At 45.0% G+C, this 12,671-nt stretch overlaps 1 protein-coding gene across 1 annotated transcript; it reads right to left on the bottom strand.

The window, feature by feature from the left end:
- Positions 1–5,988: 5,988 nt before the first annotated feature.
- LOC120644176 (18.6 kDa class III heat shock protein-like) lies at positions 5,989–7,050 on the bottom strand. The gene is made up of 2 exons (XM_039920746.1): positions 6,615–7,050; positions 5,989–6,508 (listed from the first exon to the last, which is right to left on the bottom strand). Exons 1-2 carry the CDS (start codon positions 6,858–6,860, stop codon positions 6,218–6,220), a joined length of 537 nt encoding a protein of 178 aa, XP_039776680.1. The 5' UTR covers positions 6,861–7,050; the 3' UTR covers positions 5,989–6,217.
- Positions 7,051–12,671: the final 5,621 nt, after the last annotated feature.

Raw genomic sequence — 12,671 nt, 5'->3', positions numbered from 1 at the left:
GCCTCCTAAGGCACCCACGGATACAATTCATCGTATCTACTATTATGACTGAGTGGGCCCGATACTACCTACACTCAGAACCCACGAGTACAACTACTCGACACATTAAGGGATTCCACAATCCTAGAACGTACTTGACTTTACACAAACATCCAGCATTTGTTTAAAGTACTTCTGGCTCACACGCCAACTCAAATACAAGAAAAGCTTAAGGAGACTCTGCTCTACTCAAGGCTTCTACAACCTGATCAGCCACCCTGGAAGTTCCGCCAAGTACTGACGGAACTGATCATCAGTACAATCAGCCTTGGCTCCTTGACCAAGAGCATCCAGACGAGTGGTTGGCCAATAAGATTTCACCAGCCCAAGTACGTGACCTACGTTCTGGCGGGTAATGTGGGAAACAAATCTCTCAAAGGCCCCAGGCACCCTGCGAAGCCTCCCGGCCAGCGTGAGTGGTTCATCTCCATCTCTAACTGGGATATCCATGGCCTCGGCTACCTCCAGGGCAGCATCTCTGACTTCTTTCATCTCCACGAGCTCACGCTGCATCGAGTCTTGAGACTCTAACAATGTCTTGAGTTGTCGCAGCATCGATGCTGCCACACGGTCAGAGTCCTCCTTGATATTCTTGAGCTTCTCTATCTCATCTGCGTTTTGGTACATAAGAATCTTTAAATCCAGTACCAAGCTTTCCTGAATCTCTAAAGATTTGGCACAAGATGTGTACTCAATTAAAAAGAAAATCTTATAAACACCAAGCGGATCTACTAGTCGAGTGCATATCAAATGCTAAAGACTAACCTTTCTTAGATTGGAAAAGCTTTTTTAGCTTCCCTTCAAGAGCAGTCTTCTCAGATGAGAGCATTTTAACCCTCTCCTTGAGAGCATTTAGCTCTGTCTCATCTGGCGTTTGGACACACTTTCGTCCCAGTGCTTCCTGCAAAATAAAAAGATCAGCATACTACTCGATCTACTATAAAAAGTACTTGAAGCATTCGACTACTTACCTCCAGCAGCTTAAAAGCATGCTCTACCTTCTCTCGCGACAAGTCACTTCCCGATATAACTTGGGAAGTACTCGCCACAACAACCATCTTCTTGGGCCCTTCTTCAATCCTTTCTACAGTATTCCCCGTGTTTTGGGAATCTAAAGGAAAAACATGCTACTTAATTACATTAAGAGCAAACAAAAGGATACCTTTCTACAAGGCACTACAAGCTTACCTGCAGGGGTCTCCGCAGGCTGTTTATCATCGCCTCCCTCAGGAAGCTTCTCGCCTTCTCTTTCTTTTGGAAGCCTGCCGCTTCCTCCATCCTCTGGGATTTCCTCATTGGCCCTCTCCAAGTTCGTCAATGGAGAATCTAGAAGCATAGCGTTGGCCATCGCTTCCGCATCACGAGTACTCATCTCAGGAGTACTCGGGGGCTTCTCCGCCCCAGCTGAGAATCCGAGTGGCTCTCAGCCCCCACGTCCTCTCCCAGGACCGCATCTCTGCAAAAACAAAGTAGTTACAAACTACTAGATTCAAAACAAATCCTACACATACAAGTTCTAAAGAACTTATGCAGGAACTCTTATTAGGGCAAATTCCTTGATGCCAAATTTGCGGGCAGGCTTTGTGATCACAGCCAGCTTACCCGCATCGACGGTCTTATCCGCATCGGAACTACTCGCTGAAAGAGTAGCTCCGATCCCACTTGATGGGTCCACTGTGGCGGAGGGGACAGTCTGTCCCACCACAATATCATCCCCAGATGATACGATCCGTGGCATCTTAGCCGCCAGACTTAGAAATCAAAACACAAATCAGTGAATTGACAATGGAAGTCCCTGATTAAAGTCGACTAGTAACATACCTATTGTCAGCAGTTTGTGAGGAGCTACTTCGCTTTCTCGCAGCTGAGCGAGTACTCGTCGGGTGATCCGCGCAAGTACTCTCGCTTCGACTAGGACTATCCGCCCTGTCTCCATCTCTAGCAGACTCTGCAGCTTCTGCACTAGCAGCTTTATTATCAGAACTAAATCTTTCAAATTTTGAAGAATCTTCTGAATTAGGCACAAATGGGTTATAAGCACTCAGAAGGAGATGAGACGGGAGAAATATGCCTGGTAGCGAAGGACTACTCTTAAAGCGATCCACGTCCTCCTACAGAAAGCAAATCCTATCAGTTTTATACTATGGTGAAGTACTCGATTTCTATGAATCGACTACTCTTATCAATTACCTGCTTCGGTGGACTCGTAGCAGAAAATGTACCAGGAACAACTGGGATATTATTTATATTCTTCAGAAGTCGTTGTATTCGACTTAAAACTACATCATCTGAGATCTCTTCCTTCGAGTATCTTGACGGATTAGTTGTTCCCTGATACTGGAATCCAATCGATTCCCGAGCCTGTAATGGCTGGATTCTTCACTTCATCCAGCCAAACATGACTGTCTCCCCAGTCAACATACTTTGCCTTAAAATGGCAATCCGCGCGAGTAGTTCAGAGATTTGACTCTCGTCGGTTGGTTTTTTATTCCACTCGGGGCATTGGATCGGAGGGCCGGGAGTAATGGATGGAAAACATCCCGACTGGTTCTCGACATAGAACCACTTGGGTTTCCATTCGATTACTTTATTACTAAGGTCATAAGGGATATACACTCTATCCTTCCTTTTCCTAAGTTGGAGACCTGCGCCTTCTACTACATCTAAGACGAATCTATTGGGCTGCGGTTTCAAATGAAAAAGAAAGCGAAAAAGCTCAAAATGGGGCTCGATGCCCAGAAAAACCTCGCATAAATGCACGAAGATGGAAATATGGACAAAAGAATTTGGGGTCAGATGATGCAATTGGATCCTGTAGTAGCGCAGGAGTCCAGAAAAGAAAGAAGAGCAAGAAAACCCCAATCCGCGTTCCAAGTATGAGCTGAAAGCAACGATTTCTCCCGTATTTTCATACGGATGATCTGAACCCAAGGCAGGACGCCATTGGATAACAGATTTGAGAACTAAAAGACCCTGCGACACCAGAGAATCTAAGTCAGATTGAGGACACTTACTTGTGTTCCAACCCTCATCACGAGTTGGCTCTGCAGCCACACCCTTCCCCGTGGTCGCTTTCTTGGGGGCCATCCAGAAATCTACGGATCGCTTCACGCGCATACACTGGCAGAAATCCTAGGGCGATAGTGGGGAGCAAAGGGAAACAAAAACTTTGGACCTGAGAGCTCGAGAATGAGAAGACAGATCTGAAGCAGTAAAAACAAGTGGCGGCCGGTGGGGTAAAACCTAAGTTACCACTTCATTTTATAATGACGGTGGCAACATGGTAAAAACACCCAACAGGCTAACAATCCGTTGCAAATCGAGGAAATAATGGGATTAAAAAGAGACATTCCTTTTTTCTGAGATTACATTCTATAAAAGAAAACACTCATATCCCTAGTCGATTACTCGACATCCTTTTCCTTAACTAGGATTACATTCCAAAACAAGGATAAGTACTCGACATAGTACAACTACTCGACATTACAACTCGAGTACTTTTTACATAACTTTACAAAACGACTCGGGTCTGCACGCACACTTCTTGGCTTCCTGAGAAGCATGATATAGCTAGATCGGTCCGAAGCCGTGATAAAGATATTCGTATTTAGGGAGATAAGCTACAAGAGTATGGAGGCAGATTACAGTAATCACCTCGTAAGTCCTCTTGTAGCATCTTGTAGAGAAATTTCACTTTCTCCCTAAACACTTTGTGGCAAGATTAAGCTTCCCCGCTAGAGATGTCAGTTCTTGGACACCTACAAACAGGCAACCCCAAGGATGTGACACAACAAGACTCAACCCAGCGACTCCAAAACTGCCTCATTGGAAGATGCAAGGACATGATATCCAGTATGGATCCGACGAAGGCATTAGGAACGCAGGAGGAGGCAGCGGAGACTTCTCTTGTCACTCGCAAGTTCTCTTTTAGTATCTTTTGTTGGAAGGAACTACACAAATCTCAGGAGGGCGAGAGCAAGAACACCAAGAAAAAATCATGGTCGCTACACTTTGGTGCTTCTGGCAAAGACCTCTCCTCTGTCTTTTTTAGCCACAAGGAGACTTGCTGAAGGAGAAACCGTGAATCAACAGTGCACATTTCACGGATGCATTCATGACAGCATTCACGGACGCAGTCAAAGCTACAATAATGCAGATTCTCCAAACAATAACGTCTCATGTGAGCACTGAATAAAGAGCCGGACATCCCGGGTTTTATCCTGAAATTATTTCGAGTGCAATCAGTGTGACGGAACCAATTGTATCATTTTTCTGGGATTTTACCCGAAAAAGAGGTCTTTTCGGATTCCGGATCTGATGAATCCTGCAAATAATCTGAATGATAAAATTTGATGCCACGACTTAAATACTTAATTCCAAATCTACGCTCAGGGGCTACTCGCAGCAAAAGAGATTTTGATTTAAGGCTCGGGGCTGCTGGATATAGGCATCAGAGATTTATTTTTCAATTTTTTTGGAAAATAGACTGAAGTGACCCTCAGCCTGATTCTGCGATTCAACCTAAGGCTCGGGGGCTACTCTATATGGAGCGCGAGTACTTCGCGCACCATATACGATCAAGATTTCAGGATTTGAGCACCTCACAGTCTCGAAGCAAACGGAAGTACTTGAAGGACTACTCGACGTATTTGAAGGAATGACCATAAGCAACCAGAAGAATGTTCTAATTACTTGAAGTACTCAAAGACGCCCAGCCAAGTACTCGACGCCTGCAGGACTCGGCTACGAAGAGCTCGGTGGCTTGTCAGACCCAGGACAGCAGGACTGCTTATAGACATAGAATGTTCTAGAGTAAGGGATAGCTCATGGATGTACTTTACCTCTTTTGTAACTACCCGAATAGGCATAGAACTAGCTGCAGTTCAAAGGAAACTACCCGATTGTGTTGAAGTAGGATTTCAATTGTACTCGACTAGAACTTTCCATGTAACCCTGTCTCCCGGATATATAAGGGCGGGTAGGGACCCCTCCAAACAATCATCAACACCTAAGGCAATACAAATCATACGGGGCGTAGGGTATTACGCAAACTCGCGGCCCGAACCTGTCTAAATCTCTGTGTTCCTTGTGCCATCGAGTTCTAGAGGAGTCAATCCCGACCTACAAACTCTACTGCTAAGTGTATCCCTGAGCAGGCTTGGCGGTAAACACCGACACCACCACTCTTCAAAATAAATTATTTTACTCTTTCTTTCACTATAATAAATACAGCAATAAATGTCATACCTCCATTTCAATACCCAAAATATTATAGTACTTAAATATTAATGCCACGACAATTGAATGCTCAAATCATACCAACTGCAACAGCGGGCTGCAGACCATAACATCTTTGCGAAAATAATGAAACAGTGAATTCAACTTAACTACGTTGCTTTAAAAAAATTATATATTTGTCTGTAAACAACAAGTACATGCCTAAACTAAAATCCACATCAACTACCATACTACAACGCGAGATACAGGTCCACGCAGCAAGGCCGCGTCATTACTACTATAATAGCAACACTATACGTACAATTCGATCACTATTCTCACTATTCTTTTATTCTTTTATAGCTTCTCATATTACCTCCATAATAACACATCATATTTAAATGTAACCACTACTAATCGCAATATATTTTCACAAATACATTCGCAATATATTTCTCACAAATACATTAAATATCAGACTAATTATGCTCTGTCCTCCCTAATAAACTATCTTAGCACTTCTTTCAAAAAAAATTTGATACCCAAAATAATATTCAAAATTTCATACAATACAAAAAAATAAAAATCATATTGTTCCCGGATAATTTTCAATAATTACATAACCTTTTAAATTTATAAATTTATAAAATATAACTTACGCTAATACTACCACACAGTATCTACTGAACCAACTCAAACTGGCGCACCAACGGTGCGCCCCAGTTAAACTAGTTGACTGACTGGAAATACTGGAATCTCTCGCGAGTTCACCGATAGTAGCAACTGATGACATTAGAATACTCGTTCCATTCCACAGAGACATCACGAAAGACGATCAGCCACACTCCCTGCTCTGCATCGAACACAAACAGAGCACCCAACCTTCTACGTAGACTACACTCCTACGGATAGACTGCCACCCCTGACCGACTGCTCACTCGCTTCCCTCGTCTGGGGGAGCTCAGGCGATGGTGACCTGCACGGACTTGGTCTTCTTCTCCGGCGGCGGCTGCTTCTTCACGGTGACGGTGAGCACCCCGTTCTCGCAGCGCGCCGCGATGCCGCCCACGTCCGCGTCCTCTGGCAGCCGGAACTTGCGCACGAACGACCGCGGCGACGCGCGCCGCTCCAGGCAGATGTAGCGGCACCCCTCGCCCTCCTCCTCCTCGCGCTTCCGCTTCCCGTTGTTGTTGTTGCTGCTGCCGCCGCCGCCGCCCTTCATCACCAGCACCCGGTCCTCCTCCAGCGTCACCTGCGCTCAGCGAACCAACACGCCCCGGATTGCCATGTCAGACAAAGTCGTTCCTCGCTGCTCGGCACGAGAAGCGCCTATTAGCGCGGCGCGGGCGCCGGCGTACCTGGATGTCGGACTTGGAGAGACCGGGGACGTCGAGCAGGAAGGTGTACTCGCCGGGAGTCTCCACGATGTCCACCGGCGCGCCGCCGGCGCCGGTGCCAAGGCCGTGGACGCGCGCGTGCCGGCCGTGGTGGTGCGCGCCGTGGTGGCCGCCGGAGCGGCGGTCGCCGTCCGCTGCGGCGAGGCGGTCGAGAACCTCCGGCAGGTGGAGGAGGCTGGTCACGGCCGTGTCGAACAGCTCCGTCATGGCTTCCTTCCTTACTCCCTCCTCGCTGGACGCTGCTGCAGCTCGCTGCAACTCGATGGAGGATTATGGGTGGCGAGAGCTCTGCTGGTTCTTCCTATGCTGCTTTGCGTTCTGCGATGTGGCGGAGCGGAGGGTGGAAGGGGATGGGGTATAAAGTGAGCGGCGGCGAAAGTTCGAGATGCTTCAGAGAGGTGGTGTGCTGTCGCGTCTAGAAGCACCAGGAGACGACACTTGGACGCAGAGACTCAGGAGACATGCAAGCAGAGCAACAAGCCAGCCGTGGTAGCTTCAAGCTCTTGGGCTGCAGTTGGGGCGATTTCTGTTGGGCTTGTTGGGCTCCTTCCAGCCACAAGATCCGTAAACATTTGTATCTTAGGGCCCGTTTAGTTCCCAATTTTTTTTGGGAAAAATTACTATAGCAATTTTCAATCAAAGATTAAGAAGACTAAATATGATCTAATTATAAATCTAATTACACAGATGGACGAGAAATCACGATACGAATCTATTAAGCCTAATTAATCCGTCATTAGAGATTGATTACTGTAGCACGACATTGTCTAATCACTATATAATTAGGTTTATTAGATTCGTCTCGTGATTTTGCCCAGGGATTGTGGAAAGGGTTTTGTCAGTTATCTATATTTAATACTCTTAATTAGTGGTCAAACATTTGAAGTTACTGTAACGCACGAAAATTTTTTAGAACTAAACGGCCCCCTTAATGGATCAGGACACCACTGGCTAGGCCCGGTTTCAATTTAGAATGGTATTGTTTGGTTCTCCTAGCGCACACAAGTCGAGAAAGAAATTTCGCATGCATTGAGTGCTAAATGAATTCTATTTGCAAAATTTTTTTAGGGATGGATATAACTTTACGCGACGAATCTAATGACGGTAATTAATCGATTATTGGCTATAGTGATGCTACAGTGACTATCCTCTAATCACACGGTCAAAAGCTTCATTAGATTCTTCAGGGTTCCTAGCGTTAGAGTTCTGAAGTTGGTTTTGTAAACTGACTTTATTTAATACTGTAATTAGTGGTAAAAGTTTTCTAATACTTAGAGCCCGTTTAGTTACCAAAAATTTTCACCCAAAAATTTTTACCTCCTCTTTGAACACATGCATGTAGCATTAAATATAGTTAAAAAATAAAACTAATTGCACAGTTTGGATGTACATGACGAGACGAATCTTTTGACCCTAATTAGTGCATAATTAGCCATAAGTGCTACAGTACCCACATGCGCTAATGATGCGGTCAAAGACCTCAAAAGATTCGTCTCGCGGTTTCCAGGTGAGTTCTGAAATTAATTTTTTAATTAGTGTTCGAAAAACTCTTCCGACATCTGGTCAAACAGCCGATTTGACATCTAAAAATTTTCATTTTAGGAACTAAACAGCCAAAGAACCAAACAGGACCTATGGCTAAGATCAGCAGCAGTTGCGGGGCTGGCGTGAGGCCTGGGCTGTGACACCTCAGGTGTTAGCACATCTAATGCAATCAAGGTACCTTAGTTAAAGTTAAAAGAAACATTTGAGAAATTAATTCAAAAAGAAAGGATCAAATAAAAGACAAATCATACAAAAGAAATTAAAGGAAAAAGAAAAAGGAGTGGGAAGCAACTCAAAATTTATTTCAAAAATTGTGCACAAAATTTTAGTTGCTCATGAGAGGTGTTTCAATTGACATGTGCTCAATTGAACTTCAGCCAAAATCAATTCAAAAACTGAATAAAACTAAAGTCCTTTTGTGCAAATATGCAAATGTACCAATAGTTCAAAATGTGAGTTTCAAATGAAATTTTGCATAACACAAAAGTTGAAGATCTTGAAAAGTTATGCAAAAGTGGTATTCAACACTTTTCCATTTGAGCCCTCCAATTAGGAGATAATTTTTGTTTACCGAGAGGTCCCTGAAATTTTCAGAAATCGCAAAAGAGCCCCTACCTCCATCTCTTTCTCCCGGCTTGCTCTGTTTCAGCCGCCGCCTGCCGTACGCCGCCGGTGGACTTCGTCCACCGCGCGCCCGCGGCCAAATGGACCCGGGGAAACCTCTCCACGCCACCTGGCCTGCCCCTTGGCGCCCTCCCACGCCCACACGCGTCCCAGGCCGCTCCCGAGCCGCCACGACACCCCGGGCGGCGCAGCGCCGCTGCCTCCTCCGCCCGCTCGCCGTCGAGCCATCCAGGACCAAATCAACCGCCCCCAGTCACTGCATTCCTCCCCAGGAGCTCCTTGGCCTATAAAGACCCCCAACACCCCACAGTCGCGCCCCTTCTTCCCCTTCTTCCTCCTCCCGCCGCTCCGCCATGGCCGCCGAGATCCAGCTCGCGCGGACCGGCTAGCCCAGCCCCACATTGCCCCCTCCGACCACCGCAGCAGCTTCGCCACCTCCCAGTTAAGCTCCACGCGCGCGGAATCGAATCCAAACCCCCTCCCGAAGCCGTTCCCCTTTTGCGCCGCCGCCGGCGAGCTCAGGCTCCCCGCGGACCGGCCAGCTCCGGGGAAGACCGAGCCCGACAGCTACCCCAGAAGCATCCACGAGCTCACGCGGTGCTCGTGCGCACCTTGTTCCCCTACCCCGAGCCCTCCTTCGCCTCCAGCGCCGGTGAACCGAACAACCGACCCGCCATCAACGCCGACGAGCTTGAACCTGTGCTCCAAACGCTCGAACGTCGACCAGGGTAGGTGTTCCTCGATCCTTTCTCCCCCACGCGCCTCCCCGTGGCAGCCCCGGTAAGCCCTGCACCGCAGAACACCACCGGCAAGATGCCACGGCGGAGAAGGCCGGCGAAGGACCCGGTTGTAATTTCTTTTTTTCGTTCAAGGGTGTCTCTGCAAGTTTTACAGTGTATACCAGTGAACTTCTAAAATGCGAAACAAATCACAGAAAAATCAGAAAAATGCAAACTCAACTGATCTGGAATCCTTGTAACAAAATCTACAAATTTTGTAACATTCACATTTGCAGAAACTCAACCGAATTTAATCTAGGGAAAAGATTAAGAAAATCACCTTATGCATGTTCATGAAGTTCTGCTCATCAAATGACCTTGATTTTTGGATATGTTATAACTAATGGGATGCTAAGATCACAGTAAAAAGATGACACCAAACCAAAACAGTTATCAGGTTAGAACAATCAAGATTCTCTAATCTGTGTTAGCATTCTCGATTTAATTCTGGAAAATATGTACATGAACTTGCTCTGAAAATTTTACTACAGCCTTGTGCCACTGAATCTCTGCAAATCTCTAAATTTCAAATTTATTAGAATTCATTTGCTTTATACCATGATTTATGCTTGTCTTATCAACTTAATTCCTTATATATAGTTCTTATGCTCAGAAAAATCCATGTTTATTTCTGGAGTCTCTTTTTAGTTCTGTGTTCCTGTCTAAGAATTTTGAGCTGCATTTACTGAGTTTTGCCTTGGTGAATAATCATGCTTAGCATCTTAGGGCTAGATTTACTATTTTTGTTCTGAGTAATCTACAATGTTTCTGATCTTTATTTTTGGGCATGATCTTGTTTAGAGTATGTTCTACCCGTGATAAAAAGTTCAGATGCAATGCTGGTCAGATGCATCTTGAGAAATTTAAGCAAACTCATGTTAAGTTAACTGAATAACTAATTTAGTATAGTGAGTTAAATCTTGAAAAATTTTCTGGAGTATGTTTAACTCAGGACTAGTCTCTGGTAAAAATTTGAGAACCAAATCCTTAGTAAAACTTTCGGTAGATTTAATCTTTGTTGATGGCTTGCTGTTTTTAATCTTTTTATCACCTCTGCTATATAAGTGTATAAAATCTGGAAAAATTTCAGTACTGAGTTTATGTTTTGAAGTTGCTTGCATAAAATTTGTAGCACCAGAATCCATGTTGAACATTCTGTACAAAAATATGAAGTAACTAGAGTAATCCATTTGCATGAATAGTTATAGTTTTTGCTCTATGATAGATGCTGAAATTTATACCCTGAATGTTCAAGTTTGAATCTGAGTTACTTTAGTGTTTCATCACTAGCTCTTTAGTAGTTGTGTTGTTAAGGAATAATGAAAGCATGCTATGTGTTGAAATTGAAAATGAAAACCCAAAACCCCACTCATTCATGAATAACCGTAGTTATGCTTGCTACTCTATAAACGATTGCCCATGCAATGAAATGTGAAATCATCACTAAATTAACTTTCGTGGACTACAACTTTATCGTGAAGGAAAGAAATTATATCCCTGAATAACTCAAAATCTTGCATTGCATATAGAAACGGTTAACCTCGCGGACGGAGACTACGAACTGGTGCCCGCGGACTCTCGTGCGGAGCAGGAGGTTAATCTGAACTGTACTAACTTGTCTCAAGACCTGGGCCAAGCCCCAGAAGCTTTTCTGTCTGACAGTGCCCAAGAAGGCAAGCCCCGGAGCATAATCCCACTATTTTTCCGAATTACCATTCTGCTATCTATTTATTAATGTATGGTAACAGTTGGTTTTCTGCATTTAAGTTCTCTAGGCGTTGATCGAAAACCCTAGATGCATGATCCATAGGAACCTATGTTTGATACCGGATCTTTTTATCGACTAGTTGCCATGCTAAATAGGCACGGTAGAAGTCGAGTGGTTCCCTGCCTCTCGCGAGCAAATAGGAAATGTACTGACTTTATTTCCTGTTGAAATGTAAGGACAACAGGCGGGGTTGTGTAGTTGTGATACCCCGCTGGTGTAGTCAAAAATGGCTAAGGTCGCGGTGTGTGGCTCATTTTGTTAAGCGTTTGAAAGTACTAGCCACATACCGAGAAATATGGTAATCGGTAAGCTTAAGTACCTGATTGGACCGGCGAGTGGAACGATCTCGCACCCTCCTGGTAGAAGTAGGGTTTATTTTTATGTCGCGACGTACGAGTGCAGAGTGGTCGGACTCTGTAGTCGGGGAGGGTGTTCCGGATCCACGGACTGGAAAGAAAGGGGAAAAGTAGCGTGGGCGGGAGCGAAGTCGATCCCCATGCGTGTGGTCTAGGTTCCCCTGGCCAGGTTGAAATTCGATTCAGAATCGTCCGCCTCTCACGGCATGAGATTGCTTAATGATTTCGGTCACATAGAGTAACAAGTGGAATACGATGATGAAAATACTGCTGGTTGATTAAATGGTTGCTCTACCATGTTTGAGTAGAGTTAGTTGCAAATTTAGAATGGTTAATTCCTCTAGAATCTGGCTAAGTAAAACCTGAAAGTAAGGATCAACATTTAGCGGCATTTTTGGCAAACAAACCTTACCAACCAAAAAGCTTGCATGTCTAGCTATCGGACTATGTTATATCCGGAGACGGGTCAGTCTCGCTGAGTATTAGTATACTCAGCCTTGCTTGTGGCACTGTTTTTCAGGTACTAACTTTGAAGATCTGTTTGCGAGTCTTACTTGGCCTTGCACTCTGCCTCCGGGTTGGTCTGTTGAGTGGGATGGCCCTTCAGCTGGTGCTAATCACCCTCCCGCTGAGTGACGCATTCGTACGGGCTTTACCGATGCGTCACGTTATTTCGTTAGTTATCTTTTAATGCTTCCGCTGAACTTTGAGACTTGAATAATTTGAGGAGCTGGAACTCCGTAGTACTTCACTAGTCTGAACATGGTTTGTAATAAATTTTTCTTTCCGCTGCAATCACTCTGAGATGTATGAAATGGTTTGTGTTGTAATCTCTGGGCTCACCTTCGTGTGAGTGTTGTCTGCTGATCCTGGAATAGCGTGGCTTTTATCGAGGCTTCACTCGAGGAACTACCGGTGAGTGCCAAATTGGGTCAGAGTTGCTTAG

The sequence above is a fragment of the Panicum virgatum genome, chromosome 1K, assembly GCF_016808335.1.
Source record: "Panicum virgatum strain AP13 chromosome 1K, P.virgatum_v5, whole genome shotgun sequence".
NCBI lineage: Eukaryota > Viridiplantae > Streptophyta > Magnoliopsida > Poales > Poaceae > Panicum > Panicum virgatum.
This window is presented reverse-complemented; position numbering and strand designations above follow the sequence as displayed.

Coding starts and splice junctions, on each gene's coding strand:
- LOC120644176 (XM_039920746.1), bottom strand. CDS start 6,860: ATGACGGAGCTGTTCGACACGGCCGTGACCAGCCTCCTCCACCTGCCG. Junction 6,509..6,614: donor TCTCCAAGTCCGACATCCAG/GTACGCCGGCGC, acceptor CGCTGAGCGCAG/GTGACGCTGGAGGAGGACCG.